The 14,797-nt window shown below is 38.9% G+C and overlaps 1 protein-coding gene across 1 annotated transcript; it reads right to left on the bottom strand.

Annotated features, from left to right (window-relative positions):
* Positions 1-590: 590 nt before the first annotated feature.
* LOC133008760 (AT-rich interactive domain-containing protein 3A-like) lies at positions 591-13,331 on the bottom strand. The gene is made up of 9 exons (XM_061076037.1): positions 12,919-13,331; positions 11,597-12,190; positions 6,406-6,480; positions 6,232-6,304; positions 4,402-4,585; positions 3,375-3,610; positions 2,871-3,146; positions 2,699-2,788; positions 591-1,919 (listed from the first exon to the last, which is right to left on the bottom strand). The coding sequence occupies exons 1-9, from the start codon at positions 12,943-12,945 to the stop codon at positions 1,780-1,782; spliced, it is 1,695 nt and encodes a 564-aa protein (XP_060932020.1). The 5' UTR covers positions 12,946-13,331; the 3' UTR covers positions 591-1,779.
* Between the last annotated feature and the right edge of the window lie 1,466 nt (positions 13,332-14,797).

The raw sequence follows: 14,797 nt of genomic DNA, 5'->3' as shown, positions 1-14,797 counted from the left end.
CAAGTAACTATGTGAGAGTATTTATTTGCATTTAACCATTGGAATTTAATTACCTCTCCTGTTTCACCCGTCTGTTTTTTTCATGTTTGTTTGTTAGTTTGCAGGATGACGTAAAAACTACGATACGAATTTCCCATAAAAGGTTGTGTAATGATGGAACATGGGCCAAGAATGAGCCCATTTCATTTTGAGGTAGTTATTTTTTTTATTTTTTCGTCAACACTGCATGATAACACTAAAAACATTTTCACTAATTCATCAGGGATTGCTCACTGAATCTTGATTAAAAAAAAATCTGGCATATTAAGTGAACTGATATCAATGAGTATGTGCATCACTGTATCTAAAGTAGGTCCGATATACATAGGATTTGATCATGGAAGTCAATTCTTGACATTCAGATCAGTAAATGTGACAAAATAATCTCATATCAATCACAGATGAAGTCTGAGGGCGCATGTGAAAGAACAAACCCAGAAATGAATTAATCACACTTGCTCTAATATGCTTTTACTGACATATTAGAGATCCATTCAAACTCAAACACATTGTAATATCTTAAATGACAACAGGACACATTTTGTCAACAGCACACAAGATTTCTTTATTCCTCATGGCCACATGTCCAGGAAATATGTTAATCAAATACCAAAACAGAGTTTAACATTAACTTTGATTTTTTTGCCAAGTTCACAGTGACATTTGTTTGCAGTGATATGTCTACTTGATTGTCAACATGCAGTCTATTTCAGCAGATGGCTAAACCAACACATGCTGCAATAACTATTGCATATTTCTCTAGAAGAGTGAGGTAGCACTGTTTCAGTGTTCACTTGTCAAAAGCTTGAGGTCATTAATGATACATTCTTTACGTTTATACAAATACAACACAGCAATATATTATGAGATGGAACAGTGACAAGTCCAAAGGACATTCCTGAGTCCAGAACAAACTCCCACAAAACTTACAATCATGGGAAGTAAAATGAGGTAAATGTTTTATCACTTCTTTTCTAACATAGGCCTACATCTCGCTGCAGGAACCTTGTCCCCCAAAATTTGCCTTTGATTCAAAACTGATATATGTTTGCACTTTTTAAGGCCAGGCCAAATGATTAAATTAAAAAAAATACATTAAAAAAAAAATCCAACCAACCATCAACCAATTTCTTTTAAATTGCATTTGATTCTTAAGTAAATACTACAGCTGACAACAAACTACACGCTTCCACTGAAATTAAACCAAATGTTTGCCAACAGTAAAATAAAAAACAAAAATGGCTTCAGTGAAAACCTTTGATAATCATTAAACCTATGGTACTGAAATAGAGCTTTTTGGTCTTCACTAGCTGCACTTTGGCAACCACACTGATCTACTGAGGACTAAGGAAAGAGGGCAGCTACAGACCTGTTTGATGATTAGCCACAAACTTAGCTGGCATCAAAAGAAAAAACCCCGTTGGAATCGGTTCTCATTGTGCACTTTTCTGCTCTAAAGACACTTCTAAACAAACCATGTAAAGCCCTTCACACATGAGTGTCAGTACATTTGAAAAATAAGCTTCTGCCAGGCACTAAGGTAAACTGTGATTCAATTCTACATTACAGTCAGTCTGGTCAAACACCAGTGTCCCATTGACGAGCACATTACGCTGTCAGAGTAATGGAAAAACTATGGTGGAATGTGTGGCGGCTGATTTCCCTACAAATTTCACAGAGTTGTCTAACAAGAGAGGTACACTTGGTAGTTGTTTTGACAGATCTAAAAGCCAGTAAACCTTAATTTGGTCCCTTAGAGGAGGTGGATGATGAAGACGAGGGACTGTGTGAGGAGGAGAGGGCACTGAAACCGCTGGTTCCTGCCAGAGTCACAGCCTGAGACGCCACGGCAGCAGCAGATTTCTGGGCAAACAGCGTTCCTACAATCAATTGATCAGAGGAAGGATTAGTATTACAAACAATAGTGATTGAAAACATGGCGTGTGTGTGTTCAGCCTGTTGTATTTGCAGACATTACGATATTTCATGTAAAGTTCACTGTAGAATTTATCGTCATTCTCTTCATATTAACTGCTCTATGTACAGAGGAATTCATGAAAATAATGAAAATTATAATGCTAGCGTAAAACACAGAAACAAATAGGTACAACCAACAGTGACACAAGACAGAAAACTGCATTCGTAAAGCAAATTTAATCCACAATGTCTTGCTGTTACACTTTAGTATTTGCTTGTATTAAATAAATAAGAATTAAAAATGTGAGATAATGAGCTTCATAGGTGCTGGTCGACAGTTATTTTCTTTTTTTTTATAAAAGAGCCAGACTAATTTCCCTATTTCCAATATATATGCTGAGTTAAGCTAATCATGCAGCTACATAGGCTACTTTATGCATAGATACTAAACTAATGCCAATTTCCCAAACAAATTTTTTGTAAGAAAGAAAATATAAATATTGCTTTTAAGTAGAAAAAGGAGTAAACTGAGAGTAAAGTGCATTCTCAGTAAAAAATGTGCATTGTTTTCTCAACAAAAATGACTTACAGATGGTATGAAATCTGTATTAGTAAATTATACAATTCAAATTTCAAATTAGGACAAATTAAATGATTTATTCAGTGGAAATAAATTCCCTAAACATTTCCTCACTACTTAAAAAAAAACGGTTTCCTTTCACAACGGAAAGACGTCACATACCTGAGTAAATAGTTCCATTGACCTCCACAGACATACTGATACTGGCTGCTCCATTAGTAGAGATACTCAGAGACAAGTCCTGTTTGCTCTCTGTGGAAAAACAACAATAACTCAAATTAATTGACTCCTCATGTTTAATAATTAAAATGTCTGTAATGTTCGGTCAACACACCGTGTCCATTGTTCAGCTTGAGGTTCATTGGGTTGAAGTGAGAGGCCATGGCCAGGAGGTTCTGTTGGAGCGCCTGCTGCATGAGGCGCTGCTGCTCCTCCGCAATACGCATCATCTTCTTGTCTGGAAGTTCGGCTGCGGCAACGGCAGCGGCAGCTCCTCGCTCCAGCCGGTCTCTGAGGTGCTCCAATGTGGCAGCTTGGGCCAGCTGCTGCTGCTGCCCCAGGGCCAGAGCCATGGGCAGCCGGGTGGGTATTAGAGGGGAGGGGCTCTCATCTGATTTGGAAAAAAAGTGAAAATAATTTTAAATTGATAATATTTATATAATAAATAGTTTTAAATCATAAGATGATAAATCAAAAAATTAAACTGTATTTATATTGGAACAATCTCAATTTCATTCTTAATGTGTGGGGGAGATCTAAACTTTTAAACATAAATGCAGATAATTAAAGTACCAGATGGTTTTCTTAGAGAACAATAATATTTTTGATAATGTCATACCTGGGTTCCTCTTTAGATTGGGACTAGCGGATGAGTTCAGGTTGTTGTGTAGAGTCGTGGGAGAGGAGAGGAGGGAGTGTGAAGCAGCGCTCGGGGAGGGAGAGTAGCGGTACAGGCTGTTAGTGTAGCTGGGACGTCGGCCTTCTCTGCGGTTACTGTCGATGGCGGCCTGCAGCTCACCGGGAGAACTCATTCGCTTCTTCTCACACTCAAACGGGTACAGGTACTTCATATACCTGCAATGAAAGGATTTTAACATTTAATGGATCCTTGTAAAAATGAATTACAACATGCTGCACTTAATGATGTGTGCCTGCATTAATTACAGGCATATGGGTTGGATTCTCTTATAGTTTCATCCAACATGGAGGGTAATAGTTACATTTTCAATCACATGCTGTTGATATGCTCACATTGAATGATATCAACTCATTCATTTGAATTAATTAATGAATTTGTATAAACGGTTCATGGTCCTTGGTTAGTGATTCAAACGTATCCATCAATTAAATAATAATATTTGATTATTTGGTGTATGACATAGCTAACAGCAAATCATACTGTAATTACTGAAACAAATTCATTTCTCTCTTGTAAACTATTAAAATACAATAATATTAAAAGTATAATTAAATGAATAAACACATTCATTTATTGGCGTAAAGATACAGCCGGTGCTGCTATTCATCATTTTTCCATAAAGGGTGCATCATGTTCTAGATAAAGCAAATAAGACTGCTCGATAATTAAATGTACTTAAGTAAATAGATTATGTCATTATTTTTTCAAATATTGTCATTAGTAGAAAACGTCAGGCCATAGGTAATAATGCAATTATTTTTAAAAAGGTATATAGGATATCAAACCATTTATAGAAACTTCTGTTTTTTATTTTGACAAGCTATTAGATAAAAATTATTCTACTTCTTCATACAAGAGCTCCTTTTGCTCCTCTGGTTTTCTGATGATTTAACAGAAAAGCTTCAGTGTCATGATTAGTTGTGTTAATAATCTGAGAGAAACTCACTGGGTGCGGAGGGTGAACGCAGCGCTGGTGATTGACGTGGGGAGGTTGAGACCCTTGGTGATTTCTCTCCAGATCTTCTTGTTGATAACCTCCACCAGGCCTCCCTTCTCTGTCACGAGCTTGTAAAGCCTGTACAGGTCCAGAATTTGCTTTGCCATGATGGGGATGCGGTTCACAGGAGTTCCTGGATAGACGGGAGGATACACACAATGAAAAATGGTGATGTTTTTTTTATTTTCCACTTTTTATAGAAGCACGAGGAAGAAGGGGTCAGTCTCATCTAAGTACCCGAGGTTAACGTTAAGCAATATGGCTTAGCATGTATAATCTTTGTAGGCAGACTAGTCTAATGAAGCCTATTTCAGAGGGATGGGGGGTTGGGATAATTCCACAACAGCAGCCTTGTTGCTGCATTGATTACAGTGCAGGAGGCGGAGTTATTTTAGAGCCAGTCGTGTCTGCCAATCACCACGATGACAGGCAACCCTTCAAATCCTGATTTGGAGAAAAGCCAATTAATGAAGTAGGCTAAAAAGCAGGAGCAGGGTTAAGATTACTTTGTGCTTAAGAGGAACACATGCCACAGACATGAGGAAAGAAACTGGGTTTCAGCTTTGCTCGGGTCACACGTAAACAATTTCAAGTCAAACAAAAGTCCTATGGATGCAGCAAACTAAGCAATACTAAACAACGTTATGAGTAAAGCTATCAAGAGAGTACATTGTTTAAGGGACGGCATTTTTATATTTCTCTTATTATGCCTCAGCTAAATATGGTTTGTTTTGGAAAATTTGACATTGCATTTTTATCAAATTCAGAGATCAGTAACTTTGCAATTCCTCGAAACATCTCAGGAACAAGACCAACCAGATCATCAAAGATCCCTTTCACCCCAGCTATAAACATTTTTGCCTGCTGCCGTCTGGCCGTCGGTACCGCAGCATCCGGGCCCGCACCACCAGGCTCAGAGACAGTTTTATCCCCCAGACCAGAAGACTTTTAAACTCCTCAAATCTGCAATAACTCCATTATTTAGCACCGTAGCATATTTGCACTATTGCACTATTGTTTACTATTTGTCAGCAACTGCTTAATGTTATTGTTGTGCATTGGATAATAAACTCTGGAAACTTGACACTTGTAATGTAGATCTAAATGGCTGTAAAAATTAGGATTTTTTTTAATTTTAAATAATTTCACCATAACTACCTAAATAATACACAGTATAAATTTCAAACACATTTCAGAGCAAACTCCAGTTTAAATTAAATCATACGATTTTGAAACATTTACATTTTTGTAGTTTAGGCATTCATGTTGTAAGAATTCTTATTTCTAATCCTGTCGAAGCTACTCAATTTTCTTGGATATTTAAAACCATGAATTGAAACTAGTTATTAATTATTTTTTAAATAAGGTAAAAGTAAAATTTCAGTTACACTATGCTGGATTTACTACATGGGAAAATTATATTTTGATGCATTTTCGACATATGTTACCTTTTGGGTTTTCCCATAAATGTCACTTTATTCAAAATAAAAACGAATCCAATTAACCCTGAAGGCATCTTCATCCAGCTTGTCCAAATATGAGTAAACTTTGACAAGTGGTTAATGACGGAGGGTTTATATTGTGGTATGATGCCGAGTTCACACGCAGTTTAACTTGAACAGCAGAAAATACAAAGCCTGGTGCTGAAGACCAGAGTGACTTAGTTTATGGATCCACAAAGAAATGAACAAACAATTTAAGAAAGAAACAAAGATAAAAGCTTCAGGGTCCACAAAGAAAAACTAAATAAACATGTATGAAATCATGAATTGGTCTTACCACGTTTCTGCATAAAGACAAAGAGGTCATCCAGAAACTCCTTTCGTTGTGGGTCATTATCCAGTTCATAAAGCTGAAAATTAATTAAAGAAACATCAGCAACAAGCTAATCAACTTTTCCTCTGTTTATTTCAGGCTTTTTCTTATTTACATGCATCTGCTGAATCTACTCACTTTGGCAAAGTCCCTGGATGGTTCTCCTCTCAGCTTCCCTCCGTCATTCTCCTCAGCCCAGATAGCACTTCCTCTCTGTAAGAACACACACAGGGAAAAATATCGGTTGGCAGTTTGTCCCCCAGATTGTCTCGCGGCTGGTTGGTTATTTTCAAATGGCCTCAGACCAAAATGAATGTGCATAGAGTAATGTGCTGTACAGGATGGAACTTTATTCACAGAACACCAGACATGCAATATAGAGACATGGGATTATTTAAGAGTTTAATAAGTCAAATAAAAACACTGGGATGTTGTATCCTCCAATTAATATTTGTTAAATTTTCCCTAAAGATCTGGAATTCCTGCGTCCAGCACTCAACCAATATTAGAGTGTCCAACCGTAAAAGGCGAGGCTCAGTAAAATGGAGATTAATGAACAGCATCCAGAGAATAATGAAAGGCCCCATGCTCATTAGGTAGTTTAATGTGACATGTTATTCCTCCCTCAACCACCCCCCTTAAAATGACAGTTAAAGGTTAAAAATGTGAGTGGAGGGCAGTGTGTGTGCAACTGTGCGGAAAAACATGCTGAGGAGTTATTGTTCTGCAAAGCAAGAGCTGCACGATAATGCAAGTCTGAAAATCAAACATGATGGGAAGAAAACAGTCCGTCATTACAATTACACTAAGTTGTTGATGTGTTTTTCTAGTATCCCTCCTATGGGTGCTCCAAACTGACAAGACAATTTATTTATTTTACTAGTAGTGAGGATCAAGTTGCAGCCCGTGACATCTTTGTTTTCTTTTTGGATATCTATTACTGGTTTGTTTTCTGTGGGCATGTGAAGGACGTTGCTTACATGTCGTTCAGGTCCTGCTCGTGTTTAATGTCAAAACAAAGCATGTGTATTCTAGACAACAAATCATGTTTTAGTTTGTCAAAGGATCAAATGCTTCATATATCATGCTTTGTGGTTAATCAAAATAAAAGACTGTTTTTGTCTTTACTTGCTGTCCCCTCACAATGGCTTCACTAAATTGTTTTATTTAAATGTACATTTTCTTCTTAAAGCTCATTCACTACGTGTTTGGCCCAGCAGCCTGATCCCATCTGGTGCTGTTAACTATAAACTTAGAGCTGTTAAATATACAGGGACCTATTAACTGTTAACTTCCAGTCCAGCTGTAACTCTCCTTGTGTTTATAGTATAAACACAATCTAACCAGCACATGCTGACACACAATCAACAGCTGCAGGACGGTGTAAAGTGGTTCCCAACCTTTGTCAGATGTGACCCTGCACCGTCCTACCAGAGTTTTGAGGGACAAAGTTTAAACTGGATTTAATTTAAAACTACAGAAGCATTGTGACCATTTATCCAATAGCTTGCATTACCTATTAATTCATACCTTTTATTCGTTACTGTTTTTCTATTACCTTTACCTTAGGCAAAACAACAGTTTAAACTTTTTGCGACATTTAAATAATGTATGACTCAATTTTAGCCAGCAACGAAACCATTAAGCTTCTTAACTTTGCTCTATTTCAACATTCAATTACTTTTAGCATTAACAATTATTTATCCAATATGTTTAGCAAACTATTTCCACCAATACTTTTGCTAACTTTCTTACAATGCAGCTTCATAACTTGTACGTTTCAACCATTTATCACTTACTTAATCATTTACTAAGTATTTTAATTGTTTATCCAATGTATTTGGCTAACTATCGTAACTATTTATATCCACTCAAATGGGTTTAACAAATGATTTGAACAACCCAATACTTTTATCTAAATGTCTAACCATCTAACTTCCCAACTTCTATTATTACTATTAATCATTTACTTTTGTCTAACAATTTCAAATATTTACCCAGTAGGCAAATATTTTAGCATTTATCCACTTGTAGCTGAGCAATTTAAACAGTTAATTACCTTTAACCTTTAGCATTTAACCTTAGCTGTCATATTTTCTTTTTGTTTTTCAAACAGCTCAACCTGTCTGCTCACTTGTTATCAACCTTCAAATACAAAACAAGTATTACAGCTAAATATTTTCACAGCAATTTTTAAAAAATATTTGAAATACTCAAAGATACGTCCATGTACCCCTGACTACTGCAGAAGCTGGGTTAAAAGTGTGGCTTATTTAGGCCCTGCTGTTCCACCAGACACATGTTTAACAACATTCCCTTCACACAGCGGGAAATGTTGCACCGTAATTCTGCCTCACTTTGTATAAAAGGTACAAACACGTAATCGGGGGACATTGCTGATCTGCCTTTATTGGCGACAGCAGAGGTATAGTCTCTAGTCGCAGGGCGGAATAAAGGGGTGAGGTAGCATGGTGGGGAAAACGCTGACACTGCTGTGTTACACATCGCACCTCTGACTATCTAAAATCACACATGGGGGCAGTAACATGCTGGCTTTGTTTGATTCGGTGTAAATAGACATAGAGAGGGCTAACAGCTTTTTTCTGGGAAATTATTTTCTGCTCTTCTGTTTTTTAGTGGACTGAACTGGTCGAACAATATGTATCCACTTTACACACAAATCTCTGTCTGAGGTGGCAGAACTGTCGACACATGTAATAGCGCCAACTTACGATTTGTAATAAAAGGACTCCCACAGCAGAGGGCCTATTGATGTGAGGGAAGATAAACATGCCAGTCTTTTCACCATCAAATGGAAATAAAACCCTTCCCCCCTTATTGATGAGCAAGTGAGACCTACTGTGGATCTATTAACAAAGAGCTTTCAGTTAATTGCTCACAGAGCTTTCACACATCCAACCCTGGGAATCCTGATACTATTCAGTATGTAGGTCAGGATAAGGTTTCTTTTGTTTCATTATAAAGGCCTTTTTTATTATTATTAGGCTTAAGGTGATATTATCAAGATAATGTGGGTTTCCACATAAAAGCACATCTGTAAAATGTGTCAGTTTAACTAGACAAGATTAATAAAAAAGATTTCACACTGTGTTGGAAATGCCGATTAAAATGCTCGATGCATTAACGGTAACTGGAAACTTCCTCATTTAATGAGCTTCATTAAACTCATGTGGCTGTTCCAGCAGAGCGACAGTGAAAACTTATCCCTAACCAAATTTCAATGCAACAGCAGGGGGACCAAATGTTTAATCCAAATCAAATTATTGAGCCTTTAGTCACCCGAACAAGTCAAGATCATTTATCTGGCCCCTCGCTGAGCTGGGGGCTTAGTCTGCCAATGGACATTGGGCCCTTTGTCCCCGCCCATGCTACATTTAAGGGCTTTTACAGTCAGACCGCACACAAGGAGTGAACAATGGCTGACCAGCTTGTACAGCAGGACCATGACTAACTACAGATGTCTGATTGGCAAGTGTAAAAGAGAAAATAAAAAAAAGGACGGAAACCAGAGAGACAAGTAAAGTCACATAAATCTAAACCAGGCACTCATTAACTTGCAAAGAATGACATGTAAGACTATTTGTAATAAAGTGAACTTATTTCCATGGATTTCACATGAGATAAGTTTGTGGTAAAACAACAAAGGGAATCCAGCTTTAAAATTCAATCTTAAAAATACAAATATTTGTTTCTTTTATCTGCTAAAAGGCCGTAGATTTGACTATGGCTTGTTAGGCTCAATGTTCCCTGGTTAGTGATGATAAACAGGCCCTGGCTACTTTTACATCTAACTGTTATATAATGGTTAACAGGATTGAGAGAAATTCCTAAAAGATAATCTGACTACATATGAAGGTGTTCGTTAATCTATTCTTTATATATCACCTGCTATTTCTTCGCATGGTGAATTAGAGTTAATGAAACATTTGACATGTTAATGCAGATTTGGAAAAACAGGCCTAAACACAGAGGTACTAAATTTAGGCCTTAAATCCTTCCATCTCATCGTTGTGTTCCCTCATGGTTCTGTGTGCTGCACTGAAGGCAAAGGAAACACATTCCCAATGCAGTTGTATATAATGTATTGATTACTTGCGGCTGAATTAACTTGCCATTTAGTGTTGCCAAGCAACGGCTAAATTATACAAAGCTATCCTCTGAGCTACGTCAGCTGTGCATTTTCTGGCCTTGTTGAGGTTTTAAATGACTAGTGACCAACATCGGTGACCACAGCTCTTAAATATATAAAAAATGACCTGTAGTTCCAGACAATGTTTAAAACCAACAATCAGAGAATAGAGGGAGAAAAGACACAACAAACATAGGCATAAAATGTCTGTAAATAACAAACAACTTACAACAAACTCTTGGTAACAGCAAGCAGAAGCTCATTCTGCTCCACTGAAACTACTGTAAGTAAACGTTATGGGCAGTTGCCTGCTGGTATGCTGTGAGGCACTCACGCAACCGACCCTCTGCCCACAGGCCTCATTAATCATAATGCATTGTATTGAAGTGGGGCCTTTTCAAGGGAAACACACATACACACGGGAACCAATCAGATCAGCCCCCATAAAAGGAGAAAAAGAATCCACGAGGAGACCCTCCGTTTCCTGTAAGTAGTTAAACATCTGCTGGAAAACATGCTCGTAAATACTGGCTCCAGGATCTCATGTTTAATGCAGGTTATTTTTACATGTTTAAAGGAGACGTGGCCGATATTACGAGGGGGGAAAAAATCCTCCACCATACCCAGAAATTCCTCACACCACAGTTAACCCCCAAAGCAAACCATGACCATAAAAAACGGCTTGAGGCCATTTCATTAATCCTCTGCTCCGTCTCTGTCCGTCCTGAACCAGCTTCTCTGAACAGCTAACATTGGAGCAGAGCCAAGACCAATTAGCTCTGGCAGAGGCGAGAACGCATTTTTGAAAGTGTGAGACATGGGTTGGAGTTTGGCAGAAGCAGAGACCTCTGGCCCGGCCGGTAATTGGCCTCAACACTATCAAGCTTGGGCACATTGCCAAAATGGTATGCTGGCTTTCTCAACTTCTGAGAAAACAGCCGGTAGTGTGGTCAGCCTGACTCAGCAGGAAGACGGCAACAATTAATAACATGAGGCGGAGCAAACACAAACAGAAGATCAGAGTCACATATGTACATCTTTACACCGGAAACTTTGAATGATGCTGTGGCTGCTTAAAAAAGGAAATATAGTGTGTGTACTCATATGAGGCAATGGATAAGATGGACCTGTGATTTATTTAAGGACATCACAATACACTCTTTGATTTTGGAAACTTACTTGTTTCATTGGCTCGTCGTAGCCCCAGTCAGTGAAGCCATTGGGGGAAGTGAAGGCGTGTGGACCTGCAGGAGACTGCAGCTCCTTCTCCTCACGCTCCTGTTTTACTACTGGAGGTGGAGATTCGGACATCTGCTTCACGGCAGCAGATTGAGATGTGGAATAAGAGGTGAAGGGGAAGCCAGGAACCTGCTGGAGTCTGGGCTTCTTCGCCTGCCCAGGAGGCCCATTCTCCTCCTCTTCTTCATCTTCCTCCTCCTCATCATCATCTCCATTCCCAGCCATTTCTTGCTCCTCCTCATCCGTGTCTTCATCTTCCTCATCTCGATGCATTCTGCTGAGGTGGCTGTGCAAAGCTGCTTGCTGAGCATCTTGATAGGTCTGTGCGTCTGTTTTGCTGAACAACACAGAGGCTCTGGCCGCTGAGGCGTGCTGAGCGAAGAGCAGCTGAGCTTGAAGATGCTTCTCTTGCAGGTTCATCTCCCGTTTGGCTTCTTGTTGCCTCTGCAGATGTTCCATCACTGCCTCCAGCTTCACCCCAGCAGGACTGGACTGAGGAAACCCGGCTGAACTGCCCTCCTCGGATAAGCTTGACTATGGACAATAAAATGAAGACAAATCCCTATGTGAGAAATTTGATTGAGCAAATGTTGTTCACAGCTTGTTAAAGTGGTTTTTTGTTTGTTTTTTGCTTCCATATGCTGCAGAAAACGATCCACAGTTACTGGATACTGCAAACTGCATTCAACAAGTACAAAAAGGCCAAAGCAGGAACTACATTGTTACCAAACCTGTATTTAAAATGTAATATTAGTCTGGTTCTTTTGAATACATGTATATATTTAAGTCAAAGTGAAACTTTTCCAAAGACAGGAAGTGTTTTCCTCAGAAAGCACATTAATGGGGTATTAAATTAAAACAAAGCTTGAAGCCTTTAGACAATCATCAACAGAACATGTATTGATTTAGTGGAGAAGAAATCGGGATACAAATGTTTCTCGTTAAGATTCCATGAGGCCTCGTTTGAGGGAAATCTAGTTAAATCTAAATAAGACTAAAAAGGGAAAACAAAAGAAAAAGCCTCCTGATATAAATCGATTCGTCGATTTTTTTGGGGATGGTAATAAACTTAATCCAAAGTACAGATAAATTCGAATATTACGCCCCAAGTAAAAGCGATATTACCCTAAAACAGAAACTGCAGAGCCAACTTCACCGTGAAAGTAGCCCTGCTCTGGATGATGACTACATTAATCGCCATTTGCTTTGTTACTGTAACAAACACGAGCGGGAGCGTTTCCCCAGCAGCCATAGACACTCACCATTTGCGCCTTGGAGTAATCCATCATCGCCAACAGGTCTGATCTAGTGTTTCCTTCTGTCGTTCGGCGCAAACAAATCGCATCTCATGACCAGTTTCCTTCTCGTAACTCGACAGATAAAAAGCAGATAGTTGCGCTGAGCTGTGATTTAAACGCCCCTGTGGTGTGGACGTGGAGGCCCGTGTGCTCGGAGCTGGGGCTGGAGGAGGGGTGATACTGCTGTGCGCCGCTTCACCTCCCTGGTCACTGTGCATGGAAACTCAAACATCTCTGATTGTCTCTGACGGAGTGCCATACACCCCCCAACATGCATGAATGAAAGGCCCGCCCCGTGCGTAAAAGCGCAGGAGGGTTTTTCTTCGCCTACATATCTTCAGGGCTGATCCGCCCAGTCCTCAAAGAAATCCCACCCTAAAAGAGCTGTAAACCACTGCTCTTATTACCCTGTTTGTGTGTGGGTGTGTGTGTGCGCGTGTGTGTGCGTGTTTGTGTGTGCGTGTGTGTGTGTGTGTGTGTGTGTGTGTGTGTGTGTGTGTGTGTGTGTGTGTGTGTGTGTGTGTGTGTGTGTGTGTGTGTGTGTGTGTGTGTGTGTGTGTGTGTGTGTGTGTGTGTGTGTGTTGTTGAGGTAACACGACCTCTGCTAAAAATACAACAACTCCTCTTTTTTTTTTTTGCCTGGAGCTGCTTCTCTTCATTCACTCTGCAAACAGATCTGACCTCCATGTCCACAGGCTGCTACTCTTTGCTTTTCACAACCCGCACATGTGCACGGAAAATCCTCTTGGCTGTAAAGTCCACTTTTCAAATGTTAAATTTCAGCGAAGTAGCCCTTCAAGAACTTTAACGGATAAAAAATAGGAGTCTACATTTTTGCGAAGGCATTATTAAAATCGGGAACTGTGTGATTAACGAATAAATTAAAGATTGACATGATAAGAAATGAAAGTAGGCACGTGTCCAGACTATATGTAAATGTTAAACGGCCTGAGTTCTAATATACTGCAGTTAATTCCCCAGAGGATCCATAGAAACTCAAGGTATCACCATATAAATGGATCAGCCACTTTGTAGGAGCCACGTCACAGTTATATTATAAGTTTAATAAGACTGAGAATAACGGTATTTCTAATTTATTGGTTGGCTAATATACCAACCTCCTGGCAAAATCCTGGTACCTTAAGGAATATGTGCTTCTATTCTGAGCTGTAAACGTAACAGAGCTTACTGGGAGTCTGTGATTATCCTTCCTTCCACCTTCTATTATTAAAGGCCCACATATGTTGACATGATCTGATAGATTTTTAGATTCGGTAGAATGCAAACTTCCACAAAGGCCCAATGGTACCCTTCATTTTAATCAATTCAAGATCCATGAAATATTCCCAACAGTGGAAATGTTGAGAAGTTCTTTGTTGACCCACATTGCATCCTTCCACCAAGTTTCATGGGACTCCATCAACAGACTGAGGTGAAAAGATAACATCCTGGGCGGAGCCACTTAGAGAGGAAGTACAATTCATTCTCACAGTCTGGTAGAAAAAAGGATCAGTCACAGCTTTTAAAGGGGCCATTGCAAGGATTTAAAGCCTAGACTGTGTTTGACTTTAAACTTCAACTTCCTAACAAGGAATAATGAAATGCTATTCAGAACATTATTGTGGGTATTTGGGTCTCCAACATAATATTGAATTAAACTTTTTTTTTTCTTAGCATGACAGAGTGGTGACTTTTTTTAAATAAACAATAAACAGAGAATTGACTTACACAGTAATAGTGAATATATAAGGAATATCTAAAACATATGTGGTATGTGTACATATCAATGATTGATAGAAATCCTCATTATGTGGAATTGGTTATATGGAGTGCAATCATCTCT

Source organism: Limanda limanda, chromosome 8 (assembly GCF_963576545.1).
Source record: "Limanda limanda chromosome 8, fLimLim1.1, whole genome shotgun sequence".
In the NCBI taxonomy this organism is placed as follows: domain Eukaryota; kingdom Metazoa; phylum Chordata; class Actinopteri; order Pleuronectiformes; family Pleuronectidae; genus Limanda; species Limanda limanda.
Note: the sequence above shows the minus strand (reverse complement) of the source record. Positions and strands in the feature narration are given on the sequence as shown.

Coding starts and splice junctions, on each gene's coding strand:
- LOC133008760 (XM_061076037.1), bottom strand. CDS start 12,945: ATGATGGATTACTCCAAGGCGCAAATG. Junction 6,305..6,405: donor CATCCAGGGACTTTGCCAAA/GTGAGTAGATTC, acceptor ATTAATTTTCAG/CTTTATGAACTGGATAATGA. Junction 3,147..3,374: donor CAATCTAAAGAGGAACCCAG/GTATGACATTAT, acceptor TTTCCAAATCAG/ATGAGAGCCCCTCCCCTCTA.